General features: G+C 36.4%; 2 protein-coding genes across 3 annotated transcripts; one reads left to right on the forward strand and one right to left on the reverse strand.

Annotated features, from left to right (window-relative positions):
• Nucleotides 1-674: 674 nt before the first annotated feature.
• On the forward strand, nt 675-2,729 carry IntS10 (integrator complex subunit 10). Of its 2 annotated transcripts, none has more exons than XM_069501464.1 (2): nt 675-712; nt 949-2,729. In XM_069501464.1, the coding sequence occupies exon 2, from the start codon at nt 950-952 to the stop codon at nt 2,693-2,695; it is 1,746 nt and encodes a 581-aa protein (XP_069357565.1). In that variant the 5' UTR covers nt 675-712; nt 949; the 3' UTR covers nt 2,696-2,729. The 2 variants fall into 2 exon arrangements, with proteins under 2 accessions (XP_069357565.1, XP_069357562.1); XM_069501461.1 differs by lacking the exon at nt 675-712 and adding an exon at nt 720-856.
• Nucleotides 2,719-15,015, reverse strand: Taf5 (TATA-box binding protein associated factor 5). Its single transcript, XM_034973720.2, has 12 exons — nt 14,801-15,015; nt 14,529-14,714; nt 10,542-10,744; nt 9,517-9,716; nt 8,774-8,975; nt 7,484-7,673; nt 6,704-6,779; nt 5,740-5,877; nt 5,217-5,410; nt 4,691-4,804; nt 4,082-4,262; nt 2,719-2,978 (listed from the first exon to the last, which is right to left on the reverse strand). Exons 1-12 carry the CDS (start codon nt 14,861-14,863, stop codon nt 2,770-2,772), a joined length of 1,956 nt encoding a protein of 651 aa, XP_034829611.1. The 5' UTR covers nt 14,864-15,015; the 3' UTR covers nt 2,719-2,769.
• Nucleotides 15,016-19,445: the final 4,430 nt, after the last annotated feature.

Consider the following 19,445-nt stretch of genomic DNA (forward strand, 5'->3'; position numbering starts at 1 on the left):
CAAGTCTTCGCGTGTTACGTATATTTATTTCACTGGGCACTCTAATCCACAACTTTCCTGTGGTCTTTATCGATGCGTTTTTACATTCTCGGATGATACAATAACGATAATTACTATATTTTTCATGTAAACTAGTATAGAGGTCATGTTTATTAAACTTTGGGAGGTTATGCTGTTGTTTACAAATGCATGACGTCAGAGCACAGATAATCTATCGGCCAAACATGGCCGACAGTGTTTTCACCTGTCTAAGAAAAATATATTTTTAAATTAAAGTTTTACGGTTTTTAGGGCGCAAAAAAATATAGTGTTAATTTTTTTGATCTAATAGGACAAATATTAACCATTTAAGACCTACTTAAAAAAAGTGTCAACTAGCCTAACATCAAAGAGTACCTACAAATCACACAGAGTAATTATGATACAGAGGTCATGATGTCTGTACATGTTGTATGTCGCCGTGGTCGCAAGCATGTGGCCCCGCCTTAATAATGCTGCAAGCCAAAGAGTATATAATCACTTGGCTACTCTTTGAACAGCTGTGCTTTGAAATGAAAAGCTCAACTCAGCATACTATCTCTATGGCTCAGCAGGATGTGAGCAGGATCCACAGAGTACTTTGTAATATATGCAGGATCAGAAAAGTGCATAAAGTCTAGTGCATGTGTTCTGTGGTCTAGTGTTAGAAAACCTAGAATTTTTTACTATATAGGTAGGTATTGTTAGAAGGTCCAAAATCCATAGCAAAACTGAACTTACCTACCTACCTAAAAAAGGAACCTATTTTTTTCTATTATTCTAAAAAATATAGTAAAGACATCGATAGTAAAGAGGATAACATAATCAACTATAATACGTGAGTAGAGGATAGTAAACACTATAATACGTGAGTATTATAGTGTTTATATCCTCTTTTACCCACAGTACCCATTTAATTCTAATTTTAAGGATGCCTGCAATTGAAAAAGCGGTTACAGAGGATGACGAAGATTACATTATATCGAGAGCTAAAGAAGCGCACAAACACAATATATATTCTGCTAAAGCTTGGATGTTAACAGCAAAAACATTATTTCCAACCAATTTTAAAATTCAATTTGAAGCTTATTTGATGGAAAAACAGTCTGGGAATGTTCATGAAGCTGCAGAATGTTTTAGTTCATTGATGTTGTCAAGACAAAACTTACCAGATCTTTTGACAGAGATATCAGCAATCGCCAATGCACTAAAATCAAATGAACCTAGTTTTTTAAGTCAAATGTTCGATAATATATGCCCTGACATTCAACTAACAATACTTAAGACAAGTGTTGAAAATAGTGATGATACTATGGAGCATTGTAGGTTATTAGTTCTATTGCTAAAGAAATTTCCCCAATTGGGAGTGGACAGTCTTGTTAAGACTCTCATTAATACAGAGAAGTTTTTTTATGATAACAGATATGCTAGATTACTTGTTGTTGAAACATTGCCTCTACTTCATTCTCTCGAGTCACCAAGATTATTGCAGCGATTGGTTGTGAAGGCAATAGACTTTTATAACTCATATGTGTATGATGAAACTGAACATGATATTACTGATCCTTGGCAGAGGCTTTATGGTATACTCGAATTATTAGCGAGACAGCTAGGATGGGATTTATATTTAGTCAATTATAGCAATAGTTTAAACAAAGAATCATATTATCAAAAGCTATTGATGTTAAGAAATCTTGAAGATTGCCGTCAACTTTTGTATTGTGGTATTGTATTTTTCTTAAGATCGCTGTATGAACATAAATCCCTTAAAGGCAATCATACATTAGTAGAAGCTTTATCTGATCCGGATCTGCCATTGTCCAAACGGAAGAAGGGTGATATTGAAGTGACAGGTGTATCTGCTCATCAGTTTCAAGCGGCTGCTAATTGTTGGGAGTTACTGCACGGTAATGAAGTTATTACAAGAGAATTTATGAAACTAACATCACAATTACAAGTTAAGCCTTGGTTGGAAGGATTTTCTGATGAACTAGCTCTTTACAAAGGCAGATATAATGATGCAAACACCTCTATGACTAGCAATTTAACAACTATTATTTCAAGAATGTCTATAAACTTTTTTCAGCAAAATTACTTAGCCTGTATTGAAAATATGCTAGCAGCATTGCCATTGTTACCTGCTGTGGAAGGTATATTGGAGTCAGATCTGATAGTTGGTGGAAAACATAGGCACCTGCACTTTTTACCAATCACCAAGGTGGCAATCATGCATTATTTTTGTACATTGTTGATAAGAATTTTATTGAAAACTGGAAACAATTCAGATGTAACTTATGGACATATGCTAGTATTGATGCAACTTGGATGGCCACAGGAAGAATCAGTATTTATAAATATCATGGATGCAATAAGGAAAAAAGGTGTTTTCCATTATCATCTCTTTCCAGCATATATAATTCACATTGATATTCTGGAAGAATTAAGTTTTATTTGGAATGAACAGGGAAAAAACATTGCATTAGATATTTTGCCAAATTCTCAACAGCATCTTGGACAGAGAAGAATAGGTACTCGTGGGGCTGATAAAGGTGTAAAGGAAGACTTTAAGCAAGCAATGAAGGCACAAGTTGCAAGGAGCAATGACTCCATACTTAATTTAATTATACAGTTTTTAACTTCAGAAAGATCTTACTTTCTGCAATTGCAATCTTTGTAAAACAAAATAAAACAGTAACAAGGTCTATATTAAATTGTATTTATTTAATAATACAAATGTTACATGGGTAAATTTTACGAACTTCCTTCATAAGACCCTACGGCTAGTAGAAGGTTGCGTCGGGTAAAATGTAAACTTTTAATGGGTGAATTCTTTGTTGCATAAGAACGTAAAAGAAATTTATCTTCCTTTTGTGAAGATGGTCCATTTCCATTTTCTTCATTTAAGCTCTCATCAGTAATGATGGCAAAATCCCAGAGTCTAATTGTTGAATCCAAAGAACCTGAAAAAGTATAGGTTTTATTAATGGATGATAAACATGTGTTCAAAACTTATCTGGTAAAAACTACTGTTAATTGAAAAAAAAAAATAGTATGTAGTCAAAACTAAGCTGGAATAATATTCAAGTTCATAAATAATGATAGAAGATTAGTTTAAATGTGGCCCAGAACGATATTGGAGCACCCAGACTTCACATATAGTGCGGCAAGGCTCTTATGGCGCGTGGCGAAAAACGGAACTAATGCCGCCATCTTGTGAAGTGTCACACTGTCCCCCTGTCCCCTTATATGCGGTGTTGCTTAGAAAAAAAATCTGAAATTGACTGGTTTTTTTAAATATTAAGAGCCATTCCATATATGTACATAAACATCACGATATATCCTGATAATATATACAGCACAAATGTATCTACATCTTATAGCTATATTTAGCACCAGGTAATGTGGCTAATTCCATTGTACACAATCTCTAAACTAAACTAAAATGGCATGTCTAAATCTAATGCTATCCCTTTCATAATGTTGCTTGGGGAAAAGGATGGCACTAAATTTAGACCTGTTAGTTTAGTTTAGTTTAGAGATTGTGTACTAGAGAATCGGCCCCAATATAGTACTATAGTATTTGAGCAGGTAAACTTGATAAGTTGCAAGTCCTGAAGTCCATGGCCTATAAATGGTTTTTAATAATCTTTCTCGATTTGGAAACAGGGATGGCTTTCCCAATATCTCATTCAGTTAAAATTAGATAAAACTTTTTGATTTTCAACATTAACATTTTCAATATATTACATAAAATTTTTTTTTTTTTAATACAATAAAACTTAAGGCTAGCCTTATCTAATTACTATATAAATCATGACCGCGTGGAATGGTGCCAAGAATACTGGCTGCATTGCATTGCATCACATAAAATTGAGATTTTATTTGGTGGCAGCAGGTGGCAGCCTTTGTTCCACAACTACGCCCCCCATGTCAATGTCATTCAAGTGCCCAATTGTTCCACAACTACGCCCCCCATGTCAATGTCATTCAAGTGCCCAAAGTGCCTTGTCGTACTATAAATTTTTGTCCTATCTGCAACTGTTACAGAGAAAAGTATAATAACCTGATGCTAAGATAGTGCCATCTCGACTAAACGCCAAGGCGAGAATCGGCGAGTTGTTGGCGGGCGGTATGGCCGCAGTGGGCAGGCCGCTCGATAGGTCCCACACTTGTATCTCACCCGCGCCCCCTCCTGACGCTAACCATCGTCCGCACGCGGAAAATGCGAGTGTGAATGGAGTTGACTGAAATACAAATATACCAATACATAAACAAAATCTACTATACTAATATTATAAAGAGGTAATAATCAGTTTATATGTAAGGGGTAATCTACGAAACAAGTGGACCATTATGAAAATTCTTTTACTGATAGACAGCTAACATTATCCCTAAATGTTGTAAGTCTCCAAACTTTTTAGCCAAGGACCACACTGATTCCTCCACTAGTCCAAATAGCCAAGATCTATCTAGGAACATTTCATAGCTTACTGTTTTGTGTGACTTCCCGGTGGACGACCCATGTACCCACCGGCTTCCCCACCAGTCGTATTTACCCTTTACACCCACTGCGTTAGGGTAGAACTTAAATGTATGTCGATACATCGTATCGATAAGTAAATACGAAATAGTTAAAATACAGCGCTTTATTTATTTGAGTCAAAACAGTTACCCTGTGCCCGGTCATGATGCGAACTTGTGAGCCCGTCAAGCAGTCCCAGAGCCGCACGGTGCGATCGCTGGACCCCGTCGCGATATAATTTGAATTAGGATGAAACTGGATACACTGTAATAAATAAACAAGTGCAATATAATTGGCCTGGCCATCAATTGAGTTACAGGTGTCAAAAGATAATCTGATTCATACACCTAAGGATTCATAGCCCCCCATGTGTTGTGATGTTTTTTTTTAATTTATTTATTACTAGCTGATGCCCGCGACATCGTCCGCGTGGAATCAGGTTTTTTAAAAATCCCGTGGGAACTCTTTGATTTTCCGGGATAAAAAGTAGCTTCTCGTTCTCTCGTTTTGTGCTCACTATAATAAATATTTGGTGTTTATATTTTTATGTTAAAAATAATGTCACATTGAAGATCAAAGTGCGCTTTTTACAACGCGAAATAGTGGCCGTGCGGCGACCAGCGCACGTCCCACACGGGCCACATATGTCTCGTGGAAAGGTTCGGGAATAGCTCACATCGATGTCGGACAGGTGCCCTGCGAAGATGCGCAGCGGCTGGTGGTGGTCGGTGGCCCACAGACGCGCGATGCGGTCGTGGCCGCCCGACGCGAAGTAGTGGCCGTGCGGCGACCAGCGCACGTCCCACACAGGCCACACGTGGCCGCGGTACACCACAATGCACGTCCAGCACTGCAGCGACCACAGCCGGACTGCGCGTTAACCAACACAAATAGGTAATTAATGTGAGAAGTACAAAACTGTTGCTGCTCAGTTTGTGCTGACCCTTAAGCGGACCGATCAGGTTATAGATAGATGCAGGGTTAATTTTATCACATCAATTTTTAATGTGATTGGTCTGCCTTTTGAACAGCACCAAGGGTTTAATTTTCATTGCCCATGTGTACCATACAAAACTTTCAATATGATTGATATACAGACAGTATACTACTCTATTCTACTATCTATACTCTATTAAGCGGAGCACACGCTGAGTATCCACTAGTTAAATATGTATTAAAAGAAATATAAAGCTGCTTACTGGTTGAATCCTCAGAACAAGACAAAAGCAGAGTCTTAAAAGGATCGAACATGACCTTGTAGACAGGCCCCGAGTGTCCAAAAAGGGTGCGGCAAGTATCTCTATCCTTTTCCTCCATCATTCGCACAAGGACGTCACCTGAACAAGTAACTACGTAAAGTAACAACTTAGTGAGAAGGGCTCCGAAGATTTTGGCCCACCCAGTAGTCTGCCATTTTTTTTTCAAAATAGCGGTTATGCATAAAACCTGTATTAATCAATAGTTGGCATCAATACAAATAAGTATTGTATAAGATAAAATAGTCAAGAGTCACGTTTCTGAAATATGAGCTATCAAAGTTGTACTGGTAGCTAGACTGTTGTACCTACTGATGACACCACTAGTACAACTTTGATAGCTTATATCTCGGAAACGTGACACTTTGGAAGATTTTGTATCATACAATAAATTGTGTGTATCGATGCCAGCAATTGTTGATTAATACAAGTTTTATGCATGACCACTATTTTGAAGAAAAAAATATGCCGGATAGTAGGCAGGCCAGGATCCATACTTAAATATTCAAAATCCAAAAATGAGTAGTGTTTTTCAACGTAAAAAACTTGCAGCTAAAAAGAGAAATTTAAAATAGATAAGTATTAAAAGCCAATTAAATGTTTTGTATTTTAAAATAGACAGAAAACTCACATGGGAAATAAAAATAGTATGGGTAATCTAAATATATAAAAGGATTGACTGACTGACTGATCTATTAACGCACAGCTCAAAATACTAGACGGATCGGGCTGAAATTTGGCATGCAGATAGTTATGACGTAGGCATCGGCTAAGAAAGGATTTTTGAAAATTCAACCCCTATGGGGGAGAAATAGGAGTTTAAAATTTATGTAGTCCACGGGGACGAAGTCGCGAGCATAAGCTAGTAACCTATAAATATAAACATAATTTTCAATAACAACTTTACCAGCTTCTCTGTCAATGTCCTGTAATTTATCAGCAGACTTCATGCCTCGCAGTCTTACTGTGGTTAACGTCCATACCTAACACAAATAATATAATGTTTTAATATTTTGAATCAAAAAACAACTTTATCACAGAATACCTATGTAATTACGATTAGTACGAGGTGTCTTTGGCGAGCACAAATGCGGAATGAACTATAATGTGTGTCGTCGTCGCTATCGGTATTCCATCCATTCCATTCCTTTCCATCCAACTCAGCAAACAAAAAATCTTGGTTATAATAACATGTTATGTGTAACACGATATAAAAGCTGTGATAGCCTAGTGGTTAGGACGTCCGCCTTCTAATCGGAGGTCGGGGGTTCGATCCCGGGCACGCACCTCTAACTTTTCGGAGTTATGTGCGTTTTAATTAATTAAATATCACTTGCTTTACCTGTGAAGGAAAACATCGTGAGGAAACCTGCATGCCTGAGAGTTCTCCATAATGTTCTCAAAGGTGTGTGAAGTCTACCAATCCGCACATGGCCAGCGTGGTAGACTATGGCCAACACCCTTCTCAGTCTGAGAGGAGACCCGTGCTTTGTAGTGAGCCGGCGATAGGTTGATCATGATGATGTGTAACACGACAACACGGCGCCGGAGACTCCGCTTTATGATGACGTTCCTTGTGATTATGTGCGTGCTTGTTAAGGATTTTGCACAATGTCTGTTCTAAAAATCACTAGTAAACTTTATAAATAAAATAAAGGAAGTAACAGCTAGTAACTACGTTTTGTACCTTTATGGAAGAGTTATTAAAGCCCACAGCTAACAATGTGGAGTCGTCGCAGATGTCGGCACAGATCGCCGTCTGGCCGCTGTTGAGGAGGGTGTAGAAGCAGATGGAGGGCAGGCATTCCGGGCCCAGTTGCACGCGCTTCGCTGCTTCCCTTAGTGCTTTGCCTTTCTCAATCTTGTCATTCTCTTTCCTTGGAAAACAAATAATAGTATTAGATCAGCCATCACAATCACAATGGATCAGAGACAGTTGAAGTGATACAGGGTATTCAAGAACCTGCAATAGCCACAAAGAAAAAGAAGATTAGATCAGCCATACATGGGCAGCTTGAAGCAGTCATGACTAGATCCCGTTATCTTATCGCATTTACTAGACGTCAAAACAGACTGGGGTGGGTGAAAGACAAGTCACTTTGGAAACAAGTGGTGTTTTGGAATAAAAATATTTTAGCAAATCTCATTGTAGACTCACCTCCTACAACGCTCCAGTGTTGGAGTGAAACATATGTGGAGAGTGTTCTAAACTAGAAGATTAGTGTGGTGTTGGTGGTGTGTATCACTTGCTTTTCCTACTTCTTTAGTAGTGAGGGGGTGGGCGGTGCATATCGCATGATGCACGTTTTACCATACAGATTTGTCTGCTATGGCTGATTATAGCTAATTAAGCTAGTGGTTCCTTTCATTGTATAGCATGGACTTCTGCAAAGTAACACCTGCTTCTATCCAATATTATTTAAGGGTTTATCATTTATTATTATTAAAATATTTTTGTAAAATATGAAAATTGTACAACAAGGGCATAAAATGGGGTTTATGACCGAGTTATAGTACACTCTTCTTTTCACTTCGATTATGAAACTACTGGCACTATAGAAATCACATACTTAAAATATTTTTTTCTGTCATCCATGTGTCATCAAATAGATTCTTGTTTACCTATAAACATGATGCACTAGAGCATGAAAAGTAGTTTTAGTTTGCTTACAGCCGGCATTAAGAAGAACTTTACGAGCATGAGAAGTGAAAAATGTCTTTTTGTATTGTCCTACATTGCTCCTAATCCGTATTTGGTAAATATATTTATTATGTTGATTTTTTTATTTTTATATCCGATCATAGTTTTACTAACATTTTAAAGTTTAAAATCTTATCCCTCACCTATCCAATAGTCTGGTTTGACATCTGTCAATGCAATAAGATAACAGGGTTTAGGCCTTTTCTATTCATAACCATGGGAACATTGGGGTATCACATTTATAAATTTTGATAATTTACTAAGAGAACAACTTACAAATCTGGTAGAGGGATTCTATCATTGGGCGGAGCATTGGGATCTGATTTTGGCTTCTTCATAAAGATGTTATCTTTTTTAGCCTTTTTCTTTTTTGGTTTGTCTGGAGTTTCTTCAGTCTCCTCTTCATCTTCAATGGGTGCGGGTAGAATTTGTAAATCAGGCTCTTTCAGCAGTCCATAATAAACCTTAGTGCGGTTTTCTGTGTGTGTAAAGTAGAAAGTTAAATTTTCGGAATTCTTTAAATACAAGCCTCTAGTTCTATCTCTGAAGGGTCCAATTTCTAAAAACGCTTATTATTGATCAGTTAGTGAATCAGTTTAATCGCATTAGTGTTTTAACTTTTAATATTTGACAAATAGGTTATTTGTTAATCATTAACAACAGATTACATAGTTAATAATAATTAATTAAAGTGATTTTTTATTTATACCAATTTCTTGTATTATCATATTATTGACTATCTTAAATAATACTAATCAACACTAATGTAAGATTGCATTTTATTGGATCAGCTTTTTAGTAGCACAGGTCTAGGCTAAACATCCTGAGAGTTCTCTATAATGTTCTCAAAGGTGTGTCCAGTCTGCCAATCCAGACTTGGCCAGCATGGTAGACTATGGCCAAACCCCTTCTCACTCTAGAGGAGACCTATGCTCTGTAGTGAGCCGGCGATGGGTTGATCATGATGATGATGATGCACGACTTTTTAATATTATTGAGCTTTATAGAAAAACATTTACCACTTCGAGAAGCTTCTCCAAGGAGCCCCCCAAGAGTTGCTCTGACTTGGGCTTGCGTTCTGCCCGGTCCATCACACACATCAATCTGTATGTGGTTTTTAATTATGTTTATAATGATTGGAGAACTCTTTTGTTCATGCAGATATCTTTTCAACTGTGACGAAGCATCTCTTGAAAGCTGAACTTGAAATTTATTTGAACTGCAATTATTGAAGATAGAATATAACTCAGATATAATAATATTGAAGTTTAACTTATCTAAGACACAAGATAAGCATGATAAATAAAAGTTGACTATTAAATAAAATGGATTCACACAAAGGTCAAGAAAGGTTGTACAAGAAATCTTTAACATTTTTGATTTTTTTGTAATGTAACCACAAATTTGCGGTTTATGCTATAAGACATCGCTACCTGCCAAATTTCATGATTCTAGGTCAACGGGAAGTACTTATAGGTTTCCTATCCCCTTGAAGGCTTTTGACAGACAGACAGACAACAAAGTATAAGGGTTCCTTTTGTGGTATGGAACCCTAAAAAGAAACCTGACTGTGCAAAAGCCTACAAAACTTAATTAAAGCTCAGTGCTACAGAGTATCCCAGCCAGGGGATATACAAAAGTAAAAACTGGTGATTGTTAAATATGTCCCCGCTTCGACACTTTTCACTATTGAAGTTTTATTAAGTGTTATACTTTTATGCCCTCTTTCAACTAAAAAGCTGTTAACGGTAGAAATGTTTTTTTTAGTTATTGACAAAAAGATTCCAAAAACTAAAATGAATGCTATGTAGGACCAAGGGTTTTAGTTAGTTTTTAATTCAGTCCTGTTTTTAGTTAGTATGGCAGTTTTGTGCACTCAGTTTTATTATCATAAATATTTTTGAAAAACTGTAAAAGATGCCTCAATGATTTTTAAAGCTTATTCAACTAAGTCAAGGGGGGGCAGTAAAAAAATTGTTTTCCACCTTCATTTTTCATATAGTTTGCAAAATTTTTAACAGAACAGCAAGTAAATGTTTGTTACCTGTATATTTCAGCAAGCTCATTGCCCTTAACCTGATCTTTACTTTTAACCGCACACAACCGCTTTAAATCCTCATGATAGTACTCCTCTTGCTCGGGGCCAAATTTTTCCAAAAACTTGGAAGCATGTTCGGTATGGTCATATAAAACAAGTATTAGGTACATGTGAATGAATACTGGATATAGTAGAGTCGATAACTCATACTAGAACAAAAAACATTCATACAGTTACTCAAGTTGGCCAAAATATCAAGGGGGACATTTTAAGGGGTAACACTGTCAACATTCATGGCACCTCACTTGTGATTCAGATGACTTCTTTCAGTATTTTGTATATATATATATATATATATATATATATACAAAATAAAAAAACTTAAAACCAAATGTGTTGAAACTTACTCCAGGTTTTCAGAAATTAGGTCAAATTTGAAGGCTTGTATCACAAAAGCATATGATGATTATATAAGGCGTGCTGAAAGAAGCATTAAAACCAATCCTCTATGTTTCTGGGACTATATCAGTAGCTTGCGGTCTAAAGGTGGATTTGAACCTAACGTTACATTTAATGGTTCTATGCATAAAGGAGTAGATGCGGCCGAAGCTTTTGCGAATTTCTTTGCAAACGTATTTCTTCCTGATGTACCAAAGTTACGTGTAGTTGAGGCATGTCTAAATGATGGCAAGCTAAATAGTACTATATGCCACATCCCAAAGTTTACAGTGACGGACATAAAATATGGCATTGATAAACTGAAGGTAAATTGCGCAACTGGACCAGATAACTTACCAGCTGATGTTTTGAAAATGTGTAGTAAATATCTTAGTCTCCCTCTTTGTCATGTACTTAATTTAATCTTAAAGACTGGACAATATCCTTCTCAATGGAAGCTGACCCGAGTTACACCAATACCTAAAAAAACCGGTACGACGTCCGTAGAGGAATTTCGGCCCATAGCTATTCTCTCAACGCCTGCCAAGGTATTTGAAAGAATTGTGCATAGAGAGATAAGCCGGCAAATCAGTAATTTACTATGTGACGAACAGCATGGATTTAGGATTAAGAAGTCTGTCAACTCCAACTTATTAACAGCTACTGAATACATATCGTCCTGCCTAGATAGAGGCCATCAAGCAGATGCACTTTATTTTGATTACCGCAAAGCTTTTGATAGAGTTAATAACGATATTCTTCTAAAAAAACTCAGTGCTATTGGTCTTTCTCCTCAGCTCCTACATGTATTATCAGACTACCTCCGTGACCGTCAGCAATTCGTTCGATATGGCATATATGAGTCTAAACCATATCATACGCGATCCGGTGTAAGCCAGGGCTCTATCTTAGGACCTCTATTCTTCCTAATCATGATAAACGATCTTCCAGAATCTATAAAATATGCAAAATGCTTGCTATATGCAGATGACCTAAAACTTATATTCGAAATTACTTCTATCGAAGATTGTCTCAAGTTGCAATGCGATCTTACAGCTGTATATCACTGGAGTAAAGCGAACAAAATGGAGTTCAATCGTGACAAATGTTCAGTTATGACCTTTGGTAAAGTTCGGTATCCTTTGATACATGAATATAAAATGGATGGAATCCCTATTCCCAGAGTACAGAACATGAAAGACCTAGGTGTAATTTTTGATAAAAAATTGACCTTCCATGACCATATTAACACCGTAGCAGCTGACTCATTTCGAAGATTAGGATTTGTACTACGCAACTCTCGGGAGTTCCATAGTCCTTTGGTAATACGATTACTATATTACGCCTTAGTCCGAAGCAAGCTCGAAACAAGCACCTGTGTCTGGCATCCGTACGAGGCAAAGTACGGGCTTATATTAGAAAAAGTACAAAAGGCCTTCCTAAGATACCTGTATAAACGTTGCTATGGATATTATCCTTTCCTATACCCAACCAAATTTCTGTTAGGTTGCTTAGGTTTCAACTCCCTGGAGGTCAGACGCATTTGCGACCAACTCAAAATTATGTGTCAAATTTTGCAAGGAGATGTTAATGCTCCAGAACTTCATAACCAACTGTGTCGCATACGTGTCCCTGAATCCAACAGTAATCTTCGTCCACGAAAAAATAAACTTTTCGTGGTCCCACATCATCGCACTGTTGCTAGATCTATGTCACCTATACCCCGTTCATTAGCATCATTCAACGCGCTTTTGGACAATAATGCTCAATGGGACCCATTTAATGATGGGTCTATAATACTGGTTCGGGAGTTACTGAAGTACGCTGAGAGCATTGCATGAATATGTCATTCAATGTTCTCAGCGTACATATTCAAAATTCTTTGATCTTTTATCGTTTTGTATTTTATGTCTTTTTTCTTGTACCTTTATTTGTATTTAAATTTATTATTAATCATCTAGTTAGTGTAAGTGGCACTGCCGTTCTAATTAGATATAAAAAAAAAAAAAATAAAAAAAAAAAAAAAAAAAATATATATATGTAGGCTCGCCGCCATTTAATTGTAAAGACTTAGCTCATTGAACATCGCGTCATCGTCCCCACCGTCATTGTGAGATTATAAAATGAGATGCGCAGTGTGTCACGAGACATTATTCGTTTGGCTTTGGCCAGAGTCGCTTCTCAGTGGATACTATGTGTGTCGTACTGTAGGTTTTATTATTATCATTGTCGTTGTGACCTAATGTGGTTTCAGTTGATTGAGGTTATACTACTAGGTTGTGAAAGGTTGCTGTGAGTGTGTTTTGGCGATCTAGACAGGTTGTTTATCGGGTGAGTCCTTTTGTATCGTTCCAATTTGTATTAGACAAACGTGATCGTTGTAGTTGATGTTAATTGAACTAATTCTGGTGTGCTAGGTTAGCTGGTTGGTCTGGGACCGGTATGGGGACATGGTGGAGCCGGTCGCTAGGTAGGGTTAGGTTTACCTACGTTACGTTACGCTAGTGGTTTTCACGTGTGATAAGTGAGTATTACAATGATTGTAATTGAAATTACTACCTTCTGATGTCGGCCATCCCCTTTGTTCTCCGACATATATATGTAGGCTCGCCGCCATTTAATTGTAAACACTTTGCTCATTGAACATCGCGTCATCGTCCCCACCGTCATTGTGAGATTATAAAATGAGATGAGCTGTGTCACGAGACATTATTCGTGTGGCTCTTGCCGAGGGCACTTCTCAGTGGATACTATGTGTATCGTACTGTAGGTTTTATTATTATCATTGTTGTTGTGACCTAATGTGGTTTCAGTTGTTAAAGGTTCAGTACTAGGTTGTGGAAAGTGACGTGATTGTGTGAATGATGGTATAGTGTGTGTTGAATAGCTGTTTATCTGGTAAGTCCTTCTTGTATTGTTCCAATTTGTATTAGACAAACGTGATTGTTGTAGTTGAGGTTAATTGAACTAAGTGTGGTGTGCTAGGTTAGCTGGTTGGTCTGGGGCCGGTATGGGGATGGTTGGAGCCGGTCGCTAGGTAGGGACTTAGCTGGTGTTAGTTAGCATTGCCTAGTCTCATAAGAGACGTTGTTATCATGACTCATTATTGACGGTAGGTTAATAGTTGAGGGTAGTCTGTGATATCTCTCGTAGTGTGCAAGAATGATGTTAGTATGCCCACGAAGGCTCGGTTAATCTAAAGGTTGTAATCCTGACGTATCTGGTTAACCATTACTTAAGGTTACTTTTAGTGGTTTAGTCTTCAATCTCGATAATAATAACATACTTCTGGTGCTGACGAGCCTATATATATGTATGTTAATGTCTTCACTAGTTAATGTCTACACTAGTTAATGTCTACACTTAGTTAATGTCTACACTAATATCATAAAGAGGTAATGTTAGTAAGTTTGGATGTAAAGGCTAATTTTCAGAACTAATGACCCAATTCTGAAAATTATTAACTGATACATATATCCCCGATAACATCACGCGGACGGATTCCCAGGATTCCCTGGGCCAAGAAAAATACATAATTACATACAAGTAATTTACCTTATACAGGTCCAATGAATTTTCCACAAATTTTTTAAGACTGTCATAAGCAAGCTCATAGCTATATGGATCGCTCTCAGTATGATGGGCAGTAAGTATACTTGCAAGTTCAACCTCCGGTAAATCTAGATTTTCATATTCCACATCGCCTAAGTTGGCTTCTTTCCTCAAGATATCTTCGGTGCCCTAAATAAAGAAAGCATTCATACTAAATTAACGTGAAAAAAGGAAGTTATAAGCACTGGCACTGGTGTTGACAAACAAATACTTGCCTTTAAATTGTATTTCCGTAAAAGTTGAAGGACGGCTAGTAGGGGAGTAGATTTGTCCCCCATTGCGTTTATCCCAAATGCGTTTTCAATTAAAATTAAAATGGGTACCTAGTTATTAAAGATGGGTTTGAAAAAATTCCACTTAATTTGACCTTCCATAAAATCCTGATAAAATCACAAAATAAATATCAAAAAATTGATTGAAAATGAAAACAAATTGACACATTGACACTTTACAAAGAGTAGGTACCAATGTAACTTGGTAGACCCTATCATGAAAGAATATCGGCAATCAAAGTTCATACAAAATTTTACCTTGAATGAGTCTATGTAGGAAAAAATATTAATACCTACCACAGGGGGTCCATTACTTAAACATAATCACCAAGATTTTTCATTTCAGGATTCATCCAAAAAAAGATATTAATATTTTTATATTTTGAGATTATGAAAGTAACGTAGTGGTTACATACTCTTTGGTTGGTAGTATATGCAAAATTGATGCATTAATATTATCAAGTAAAAACACTTAAGAGTTGTGTGCCCAATTCGTGAGTCAGAGACTTTGACAAGTGACATTTGCAACTGCAAATGCACAAATCACGCGCATGCGCACAAAGAGTAGCAAACGAACACAGCTAAGATACTTACCTACTAAACAATGGTCCTTTATATGCCATTGGCATTAGCTTTGTCTATAAAAGATCTCTTTCAGTATTTAACATGATGTACTAGTCTGTGATGATATTTTAGTTGTTATCACGTAAACAGTTCTGATTTGACAATGGAACCAAGATCCCTATGAATCACGGATAGTTGGTAACTACCTCTTCTAGAAAGGCAATATGCAACCAATCCGGAGCAAGGCTCTCATATTTTGATAGAGCCAAAACACACGAGTAGATATAGACCAGAGAGGAAGCTTGTGATTAAAGAAAAAAACTGCGAATACAACTGAAATACAAGTCTTGAAGTTGTTATTTAATTTGTAAGTATAAATTCCTTTTAACCCAATTTTACCATGTTTTATCCTTTAAGGTTTTATCTCATTCAGACGCATATGCTATCTCTATGTTCAGATGACATTCCAATAATCTATTAAAAATCAAAAGTTTTTATTCTTCTATTAAAAATCAGATATAAAACCTTTTTCATTTATTCTGCTTTTAATATAAACCCTCATTTAAAACAACAGCGATTATAAATACTTGTCAAGACTTTGTCAAGATGGCAATGGCAATAAGTGTTGCCATTAATTTTATTTTAATTACGACTTACAATGTGGCTAATTCCGTTGTACACAATCTCTAAACTAAACTTAAATGGCACGTCTAAATCTATTGCTATCCCTTTCATAATGTTGCTTGCGGAAAAGGAGAGCACTAGATTTAGACCTGTTAATTTAGTTTAGTTTAGAGATTGTGTACCAGAGAATCGGCCCCAATATATACGTTGTTTAATAGCTCTTGGATAGTGCTCTATAAGTATAAAGAAAAGAAAATATTCAACTTTTTAGACGTCCAGTAAACTCAACACTAATATACAGTACCTACGCGGCAGAAAATAATGTACATCGACCTTTAGAAAGAGGTAGCGGTTTTGTAGAGCATCGCCTCTGTCGTTAAGACAGACAAAACGTCACATAGGTATGAGTGACAGAAACAACGCTCTAAAGGTTGATGTATATTATTTTCTGCAGCGTACCTAAATGTAAATAAGCGCGGATGTAAGTGCGATGGTTTGGTATCTAACAAGTCTAGGTATGCACTATAGTTTTGTATCGGACATTGTGTAGAGATGTTCTGGTAAAATTATGTTGATGCATTTACGGAATATACCTAACCATAATATTATAAATGCGAAACGGAACTACATTGATGTAATTTTATGCATGAGTATAGTTACAATAGAGCCTAGAGCCGTAAAGCCAGTTTAAGCGCAGACAAATAAACTGTTCCCATTAACCAACCATTACAAACCAACTATTACATCAACAATTGTTGTAACAAACCCTCAATAATTATTCTTTCCTTGAGCCACGTGGGGGCGAAGCTGCGGGTAATAGTTAGCACAATAATAAATATAGTTTGTAAGCATTGATTTATAAACAGTTTTATTTATTACTTAATAATAACGAAATACCTATTTTAAAGGTGACTTTTTCTAGAGTGGCAACTCTGGTAATGTTTTGTCATTATAACCAACACCGGATATGAATTTAATCAAATAATAATTTATTAATTTAATAATTTAATCTACGATAAAGTCTTACAAACTAATTGTGTATAAAAAACTAACTAATTAAATTACTAAGTTTTGCATAGGTCACATTTCTAGACACTTCCTAAAACATTCAGGTACCTAATCCCAAGCCGATGTTCTTTCAAAGTTAGCAACACTGTACTCTGTGAATATCTCATACTTTGTGGTGAATAGTGGGTGAAGCTTGGGGTGAACTAGTAATATAGTAGATAATCTATGGGGTGAAGCATGGGTAAAGCTGGGGTAAGGTGATAATCTTCATCGTAACTTGATGTCCTTGGGTGTTAGGGCCATAGAGTAGGATTATATTGGGCTTATTATTGTGTGATTTCCAATGGTGCCAACAATAGGCTACTTGACAATTTTTTTAAGTTGGTCTTAAATGGTTAATATTTGTCCTATTATATCAAAAAAATTAACACTATATTTTTTTGCGCCCTAAAAACCGTAAAACTTTAATTTAAAAAAATATTTTTCTTAGACAGGTGAAAACACTGTCGGCCATGTTAGGCCGATAGATTATCTGTGCTCTGACGTCATGCATTTGTAAACAACAGTATAACCGTGGTTATATACCACAGAGTACATTGAATATAGGGTATAGAGTTAACACTCAGATTGATTGCATAGCGCCATCTAGCGATATGTGACATCCCTAAAGCCGAACAAATCGCGCTCCTCAGGATATTTCTTAAATAATATTATTCCCCAAAGTAATTTCCAAAAATCAAATATTAATTGATTTGACTTTTAGAAATTACTTTGGAGACAGTGGAATTTGAATTACTTTAGGCAAATAAAACAACAGTGTAGCGATTAGACAGTTTTTTATAATTTCTTTTATGAAATAGATTAAATGCCAACATTTTAATTATATCACCTTCGTCTTAATCTGAAACTTCAATTCAAAATAAGCATGGCACACTCGTCGGTTTCGATACACATAGTGAGGATCCAAAGATGTGTCTAGTCCAACAGCTCGAGTCCACGCAAGATACAGATCCATTTCTTTTTCAGGATTGAGAAATGAATATAGAATTGTACCATCTTTGCCTGAAAAAAATTTGTGAGAACTGACCACATACCGTTGCATAAATCAATGAGTATTACTACCAGCTTCTGTTTATGACTTTGTCTGCGAGGACTTTAGAATTGGTGCATACCGCATAATATACCATCTCTGTTGCTAATTAACCTAATCCAAATTGTTTCTTTAATTGTGATGTGGTAACAAACATCCAAAATTACATTTTATCTAAATATATAAAAGGGAAAAGTGACTAACTGATCTATCAACGCACAGCTCAAACTACTGGACGGATCGGACTGAAATTTGGCATGCAGGTAGCTATTATGACGTAGGCATCCGCTAAAGGATTTTTGAAAATTCAACCCCTAAAGGGGTGAAAGAGGGGTTTGAAATTTGTGTACTCCACGCGGACGAAGTCGCGAGCATAAGCTAGTTTATAATATAAATAATGAAGAGCAACATTTAATGAAGCTTTTATTAGACCAAAGGTCAGATACAGAAGGAGACGTACTCAAGACAGCAAATATAGTGTGAAGCTACCTTACTATGAAGCCCTAACCACCAGTAGCTTAACCGATGGACTCAAGTTTTTAATATATCAAACGTTTCATAACACTGTTAAAACTCCTCTTTTCGTGAGGAAATCTGCATCAGTTTTTAGCATAGACACGAAGGCGACGAAGACTAATAATTAGTCTTTGCTTTAAATAATAATTTATAAGTTGATTACTTACGAGTTTTACCGTATCTCGGCACACAACAAAATAACCTCTCTCACAAGCAGCTATAGTCCAAATCGTTAGGCAGATCAGTGTCCAGGGGTTTGCGCGTAAGTCCAGTGAGAAAAACGAAGCCGTCGGAGTCCAGGGAGCAAGCAAAATCGTAGAATTTATCATAAAAACACAAACAGAACACATTCACGGATCACAAAAGGAAACAAAATCACAGAACACAGACTAATAACATCTGAAGTTCACCGAAGAAATAATTCTCCGAAGTAGCGCCATCTACTGCAAAGTGACGAACTATTTTTCACGAAGAAAAAAGATTTGTATGGGCTGTTAGGACACACAGTTATACAGTGTTTTCACCTGTCTAAGAAAAATATTTTTTTAAATTAAAGTTTTACGGTTTTTAGGGCGCAAAAAAATATAGTGTTAATTTTTTTGATATAATAGGACAAATATTAACCATTTAAGACCAACTTAAAAAAATTGTCAAGTAGCCTATTTCTTACGCGTCAAGTTACGATGAACGGACTGTAAAATAAAATCTCAATTTTACGGAATATATTGAAAACTAGCTGATAGCTTCGCTCGCGTCGATTTAGGTTTTTAAAAATCCCGTGGGAAC

Source organism: Maniola hyperantus, chromosome 1, assembly GCF_902806685.2.
Source record: "Maniola hyperantus chromosome 1, iAphHyp1.2, whole genome shotgun sequence".
Classification (NCBI taxonomy): Eukaryota; Metazoa; Arthropoda; class Insecta; order Lepidoptera; family Nymphalidae; genus Maniola; species Maniola hyperantus.

Coding starts and splice junctions, on each gene's coding strand:
- Taf5 (XM_034973720.2), bottom strand. CDS start 14,863: ATGGGGGACAAATCTACTCCCCTACTAGCCGTCCTTCAACTTTTACGG. Junction 6,780..7,483: donor TTAATAACTCTTCCATAAAG/GTACAAAACGTA, acceptor TATTTGTGTTAG/GTATGGACGTTAACCACAGT. Junction 4,805..5,216: donor GGCACCTGTCCGACATCGAT/GTGAGCTATTCC, acceptor TATTTATTACAG/TGTATCCAGTTTCATCCTAA.
- IntS10 (XM_069501464.1), top strand. CDS start 950: ATGCCTGCAATTGAAAAAGCGGTTACAGAGGATGACGAAGATTACATT.